The sequence below is a fragment of the Prionailurus viverrinus genome, chromosome B4, assembly GCF_022837055.1.
Source record: "Prionailurus viverrinus isolate Anna chromosome B4, UM_Priviv_1.0, whole genome shotgun sequence".
In the NCBI taxonomy this organism is placed as follows: Eukaryota; Metazoa; Chordata; class Mammalia; order Carnivora; family Felidae; genus Prionailurus; species Prionailurus viverrinus.
In genome coordinates this window covers 136,260,247-136,267,214 of record NC_062567.1, presented here as the reverse complement: position 1 = coordinate 136,267,214, position 6,968 = coordinate 136,260,247, and the positions used below count along the sequence as shown (strand labels likewise).

The 6,968-nt window shown below is 62.8% G+C and overlaps 1 protein-coding gene across 1 annotated transcript in view; it reads right to left on the bottom strand.

Moving 5' to 3' along the window:
* Positions 1 to 3,408: 3,408 nt before the first annotated feature.
* The window catches only part of GRAMD4 (GRAM domain containing 4), a 59,312-nt gene continuing 55,752 nt past the window's right edge, over positions 3,409 to 6,968 (bottom strand). Inside the window, 1 exon segment of the mRNA XM_047867173.1 lies at positions 3,409 to 5,848. Within this exon segment, the coding sequence (XP_047723129.1) occupies positions 5,744 to 5,848 (105 nt within the window). The 3' untranslated portion in view covers positions 3,409 to 5,743.

Sequence of the window (6,968 nt, the reverse complement as noted above, 5' to 3'; positions counted from 1 at the left end):
CGGCCAGGCCCAGAGTCCCCGTGTGTCCTTAGGGACTGACCCCGCCCCTCCACAGAGGTGACTGTTTGCAGCGTGCTGTTCCCTTGGTCCGTGTGAGGGGAGGGGACGCACACAACACACACTTTGGCATAGGATTGTTTTGAGCTGAAGACCATGAGGCCGCAAATGCAGAAGGAGCTTCCTGCCCCCCACCCGCCCCGTCCCCGCTAAGAGTGGGACATAAACTTCCCCTTGAGAAGGTGTGCCCTCCTCTCCGCTTCCAGGAGCAGAACCCCGTCCACCGCGTCTACCGCTGGGGAGGTGGGTCTGCACAAGCCTAAATCCTCCATTATTTCCCACACAAAATTGCCCAGTAGGGGGCGCCCGGGTGGCTCGGTTAAGCGACCGACTTCGGCTCAGATCACCGTCTCACGGTTCGTGGGTTCGAGCCCCGCGTCGGGCTCTGTGCTGACAGCTCGGAGCCTGCAGCCCGCTTCGGATTCTGTGTCCCTCTCTTTCTGCCCCTCCCCCACTTGTGTACGCACGTGCACTCTCTCTCAAAAAATAAATTACATAAATGAATAAACGTTAAAAAAAATTCCCCAGTAAAGTCATGTTACCTTAGAAGCCCAAACCCCTTTCCTTCCTTTTTTTTTTTTCTTTTTTTAGGGGGTGGTGAGCGAGACAGGATCCTAAGCAGGCTCTGTGCTGATAGCCCAATATGGGGCTTGAACTCACGAACCTCAAGATTTGTGACCCGAGCTGAAGTCAGACGCTCCATCGACTGAGCCACCCAGGCGGCCCCCTCCCAAACCCTGGTGTCCTGTCACTTCTTGACAAAGTTAAGCGTCCTCTTGCTAAAATGCTACATAAGCCCCGGGTTTAACCGCCTCCGTGGGACTTCGCATGAACTAAACATCAGCATCAACTAAAAGCGCTGTGTCCTTCCTCCCGTCCATCCACCTCCCGTCGGCTTATCTGGCAGGACAGGACACGGCTGCTGAGCCCCAGCGGGCAGTAGCGGGGTCTTCCTTCCCGAGGGCTCAGAGGCTGAGGCACATGGTTCAGTTCCACGCACTTCGCTCATTGCGTGAAAGGAAACCCACCGCGTGCTGTCTTCTGTAACTTCTTCATTCCGCACGTTTTGAGATGTTGTCATCACGAAACTGAACTTCCCGGCGTGCGAACGCTGCACTCGCCATTTAGAAGGGTCCTCGCTCAGGTCTTTCAACAGTTTTAGAATTTTCCCTGAAGTCTCTTTTCATCCTGTTTAGATATATTCTTAAAAAATGTATTTGGGGGCTGTTACCTCCTAAAAAAATTTTTTTATTTTACATAAAAATGGGATTTTTTTAACGTACCACATACAACACGGTCTCCAGAAAACGTGCCTCGTGTGACAACTTAGCTGTAGACCTGGGGTTTCCCCAGCCCCATCACCTACCCGCAGGAGTCCTCGAGGAGATGCCTTTACGACCTTACACGTTTCGGGTCCCCCTGTCTGCACAGCTCGGACTGCTAGGGACGGAAGGGACAACAGTGCCTCTAAGGGAGCAGGGTCCAGGACCCTGCAGAAGGAAGGGGCGGGCTTCCCTGCTCCGGTGGGTTCTGGGGGCTTCCCCACACACCCCCCCGCACAGGACAGGGTCTTCTGGATCCTTCCTCACCTCGCGGGCAGTGGCTGCCCCCTGAATCTCCCGCAGCCTTCAGGGCCATCACACCCCAAGTAGCCAACCCCTCACTCCAGCCTCCGTTAGCAGCAGACACGTTCGGAGTCAGCTCCGCGTGTTGGTTTCTGCGGGTGAACAGAATCACCACCTTTGGCTCCTGACCGCGTGGTGACAGCCCCCCAGGCCACGTGTGGCCCTCGCATTTACTCACACGGTCCTGAGACTCGCTCGCTAGATGCTGTTACAGAAGAAACCGCGGGTGCCCGTGAAGGGAAGCCGGCTTGAACAAGACCGCTGACAAATGACTCTGTGTTCCTGTCTCCTCCGTCCCCGGACCCTCCCCACCCGATCTGCAGCCAGAAGGAGCACTGCAGGGGCTCGATCTCCCCAAGAATAAAGGCCAAGAACTACAGGGGCACCGAGTCGCCTTTTTTGGCTTCACGGACCCCCAGGTGGAGCCAGACACGGCCTCTCCAGAGCGCTGCTGCGAAATGCCGTGTCCAGGCCCCCAAAGGAAACCAACCACGCTGAAATACAGCTAGCAAAGTTTTCAGTCACGATTAGGCAGCTCTGTGCTGTTTTACTGGCACATCAAAGAGGAAAACAGACGTAGAACCCGGAGCCCCACCAGCGAGGATGGGTGGGGCCTGTGCCGCCCACACCCTGGGCTCGGATCCCTCCTCACCCTTCTGCCTCCAGAGAGCAGGTGTCCCCACAGGGCCGGGCGCTCGCAGGGACCGTCCTGTCGAGCTGTGCTGCAGAGGGGCGAGCAGGGGCTCTGGGGCTAGGCAAGCCCTCTCTTGCTGTCAGGAGAGTCGGGTTGGGGGACGGCACGGGGATTCCCAGGGACCACCGGCCCTTCAAGGCTACGTCCCAGCCCCTCGGACAGTGCCTGCAGCAGATGGATGGGGAGATGGCTGGACGAACAGGTGGATGGAGGCAGGACACAAGGCCACGCCTCTGGGGGCAGAGCTGGCCCATCAGACCTGGTTTCTGTCCAGCTCCAGCTCACCTGGTGGGAGCTGGGTGGGTCTCTGCCTCCCTCGGGCTCCTGTGGGCTTGGGGTGCTGGGGGCTGGACGCCCTCAGTCGTGTGCAGCTCACCTCGGTGCGGGACTGCGGCGGGTTCCGAAGTCGGCCCGGTTCCTGCATCCCTCTGTCTCCAGGGTCAGTGTCTGGATCGGCCAAGCCACAGGAGCCACTGGGGATCCCTCTGCCCGGGGTCCTCAAGTCCCCCCACCTCTCAGCCTCAGACCCCAGGGGAGGGCCCCAGAGACGCCCACCCCTCCCAGTGAGGTCACGCCCAGGTGGGGCCGGGGCCCGCACCCCAAACCCAAGGCGCCGCTTCCGTTCCTTCCCCAGGCTCCCCCGCAGCCCTGCGGTGATGGTCCCACCACCCACTGCCACCCGGTGCCAGGCCCGGGACGCCCCAACCTGCAAACTGCCGGCCCCACTGGCCTACAGTCTCCTTCTAGAACCTGGGGCCCTGCTCCCTGCTCCCCCCAGCTCCTCGATGTCCACGGGCCCCTGGGACCCTCCTTCGTGGCCCCATCCCACAGCCCGCTCCCCGGGCACCCACCTCACCCCCCGCGGTCACCGAGACAGCCGTGGAGCCCCAAACCCCCAGTACCCTCCAGTGCCCTGGTGGCCGCGGGATTCCTGGGCTCCCGCTGCCCGTGACGCACTCGGGCTCTGCCAGGAAAGCCAAGCGCACCCCCCTTCCCGCCCCCATCGCTCCCCTGAGCACAAAGCACATGAGGTTTATTTAAATAAAAATTATAATTTATACAAGACTTCTTTAAACAAACAAAGTTTTCTTAAAAAAATGTTACAGGGGATTTTTCATTGGTTCTTCATACAGTACGATCCTCTCGTTGAACAAAATGACAGCAGTAACGACTATTTACAGATCCAAAATAGACTCAAGCTCAGACGTAGAAAATGTAACATTCCTTCTAGCTCAGCGATCAGTCATAGAAACGCAGTATCTGCCCAGATTTACACAATTCGATAGAAACGACAGCTCGCTCTGCCAGGAGGCCCGGAGCCCGCGGCGGGCCCGCCTTCCTCCCGGCGGGGCCTGGGCGCCCACAGAACCCGGTGCCCCCCGGGGCCGCGCTCGGCACGTGGTCAGTTTTCATCTCCCTTTCTCCTCAAAAGGGACTCAAACCAAACCACCCCCTCTGCCGAAGAGGGCGAGGCCACCCCGTGGACAGGCCACACACCGACCCCTTGGCGGCCCCGGGGGTCGCCCTGCAGCCTGTCCCCATGTGCCTCGGGCGCTGAGGGAGGACCTGCCGGGGGGGCGGGTCCCCAGGTGTGCCCTAAACCTCCACGGGGCCACGAGAGCCGGTCCAGCTGTGTGGCAGCCAAAGCCAAGGTTTACGGCGGGCTCTGCCTCCACTGTTACAGAAGGGCGGCCCGCAGGGTCCCGCCAACAGCACGGCGGGAGCTGGTGGGTGCCACGGGCGCCCTCAGATCTCACCGACTGGGTCGGGGGTGTGCTTCATCAGGCTGGTCGGCTGGGCCCCCGGGAGGCGCTGCCCGGGCCCTGGAGCGTGGCCCTAAGGTCCCCCGGGAAGCGGGGGGGACGTGAGCGATGCCACCGGGTCTCACCCAAACCAGCAAATTAGGATTAGAGCAAAGGTAAAAATTACATCTGAAAAATGATACAAAAATAAGAAAAACAGCTTGCTCTCTGTAAAAAATATAATCTTCTGTTTCTTCAAAAAACAATCCCAGTGACACCCAAAAGGACTCAGGACAAGCCAAGGAGCTGGAGTAGTCGAGTCGGAAGTGCGCTGACCGCCACGATCTCAGCCTGTCCTTCACAGACGTCACAGGCCTGTCCCCACACGGCACCACCCCCGCCCCCGGCCTCGGCCACAGGAGCGCTGGCTTCCCCAGGCGTCGGGGGGGGGGGGGGGGGGGGGGCAGACCGGTGCCAGCTCACCCTCACCCCCCCGAGCGTGTGCCAGCGCAGCTGTGTGCCCACCGGGACACCGTCGGACGTCAGGGGTGCAGACCGCCCGGCCCCAAACCTCCGGGCCCCGCTCACGGCCACTCCCCCCAGCCGGCGCCCTCCGGAGCATCCCCGCCCTCCGGAGCATCCCCGTACGGCTCCGGCTCCCCGGGCGGACCGGCCGCAAGCCCGGCCGCTCCTGTCCGCCCCCGCCCACCCCAGAACCCCCTCCCTTGTCCGGAGGCCGGCGCCAGCCACGCAGCGGCTGATGTCCGTCTGAGAGCAACCACGGCTTGGGGTGCCCCCGAAGGTCTTGGGACGCGTTCTGCGGGGCTCTCCAAAGGGCAAAGCGTTAAAAAGATGTGCTTCTGCGGCACATCACTCTCTATCCGCGTCGGTTACCACGCCCGGGACTCCCGGGGGCTCGTCAGGACGGGGTAGGGGCGGGGGCGGGGGGGCCCCGGCCCAGCCAGCCTCGCTTCCCCCACGAAGGGCAGCACAGAGCTGAAGCAGGACGGGGCCGCACCCCACCCCTGGCCCAGATCTCGCCCTGAGGACGCGCGGCCGGGGGTCTCGCCCGAGGAAAGCGCAAGACCCGTTCCAGGCGGGCGGTCGGTGAAGGGGCCTCTGAGCTGCTCGTCACCGTCACCGACGTCCTTCACCCCCAGGAGGAGGGAGTGCCTGTTCCTTAGCTATGGCTTCTGGTGTGGAAGAGCTTCAGCCTCCGGAGGGCTGGGTGCGCGGCTGGCGCGGGGGCTCTGGCCAGGCGGGGGCTCAGAAACAGCCGCTGCGCTCGGCGGTGGCTGGGGCCGGCGCGTCCTGCGTGTCCTCCGTTCCACGGGCCTCCGATGCTCCCCTGCCTCCGTGTCCACGCGGTCGTGGGACACGCCTCACCCGTCAGACGGGCTGGCGCTGTCTGCGGGCCCCAACCCCTGCGTGAAGGGTCCGTAAGACGCAGGGTAAACACAACAGAAACCACAGATCGAGGGGAATTATTGCAAAGGATCAGGAGGATGTCCAAAGTGTTTCCACCATCAAATCGTTAAAAAAACAAACGACAGACAAGAAACCAAAGAGAACAACAACAGCAACAACAACAGAAAGCCTTCCGGCGAGTCCCGGAAGAACGGACACTAGCTGTCACTGCCAGACGCGGCTGCTGCTGTGATCTTCATGTACTGGCTGAAAATGGTCTCGAAGGCCTCGTCTCTATGCACCATGGCACCAAACACCAGCGGCTGGCGGGGAGGAAAGGCGGTGGGTGGCCCGGCACAGCAGGCAGCCAGGAGGACCGCCCCCAACACAGGCCCCGCCTGGCCCCAGGCCAGGTCCTAGCAGAGCCCCTCAGGCTCTGGTGCTCCAGGGCCTCCCCAGAGGCCGGCCCCCCGGCCTTCGGGGGACCCCTGGCTCACCCTCCCCCGCTGCGGGCCTCAGCCCCCACCTGACCCACACCGGAGAGAGCAGCAGGGCTCCTTCGGCCACGGGAGGGAAGGAGGGAGGGAAGGAGGGAGGGAAGGAGGGAGGGAAGGAGGGAGGGAAGGAGGGAGGGAAGGAGGGAGGGAGGGAAGGAGGGAGGGAGGGAGGGAAGGAGGGAGGGAAGGAAGGAGGGAGGGAGGGAGGGAAGGAGGGAGGGAAGGAAGGAGGGAGGGAGGGAAGGAGGGAGGGAGGGAGGGAGGGAAGGAGGGAGGCAGGGAGGGAGGGGAGGGAGGGAGGGAAGGAGGGAGGGAGGGAGGGGAGGGAGGGAGGGAGGGAAGGAGGGAGGGAGGGAGGGAGGGAAGGAGGGAGGGAGGGAGGGAAGGAAGGAGGGAGGGAGGGAGGGAGGGAGGGAAGGAGGGAGGGAGGGAGGGAGGGAAGGAGGGAGGGAGGGAGGGAGGGAAGGAGGGAGGGAGGGAGGGAAGGAAGGAGGGAGGGAAGAAGAGAGGGAGGGAGGGAGAGAAGGAAGGAGGGAGGGAGGGAGAGAGGGAGGGAGGGAAGGAGGGAGGGAGGGAGGGAGGGAAGGAAGAAGGGAGCGAGGGAGGGAGGGAAGGAGAGAGGGAGGGAGGGAGGGAAGGAGGGAGGGAGGGAGGGAGGGAAGGAGGGAGGGAAGGAGAGAGGGAGGGAGGGAGGGAAGGAAGGAGGGAGGGAGGGAGGGAGGGAAGGAGGGAGGGAGGGAGGGAGGGAGGGAAGGAAGGAGGGAGGGAGGGAGGGAGGGAGGGAGGGAAGGAAGGAGGGAGGGAGGAGGGAGGGAGGGAAGGAGGGAGGGAGGGAGGGAGGGAAGGAGAGAGGGAGGGAGGGAGGAAGGAGAGAGGGAGGGAAGGAGGGAGGGAGGGAGGGAGGAGGGAGGGAAGGAAGGAGAGGAGGGAGGGAGGGAGGGAGGGA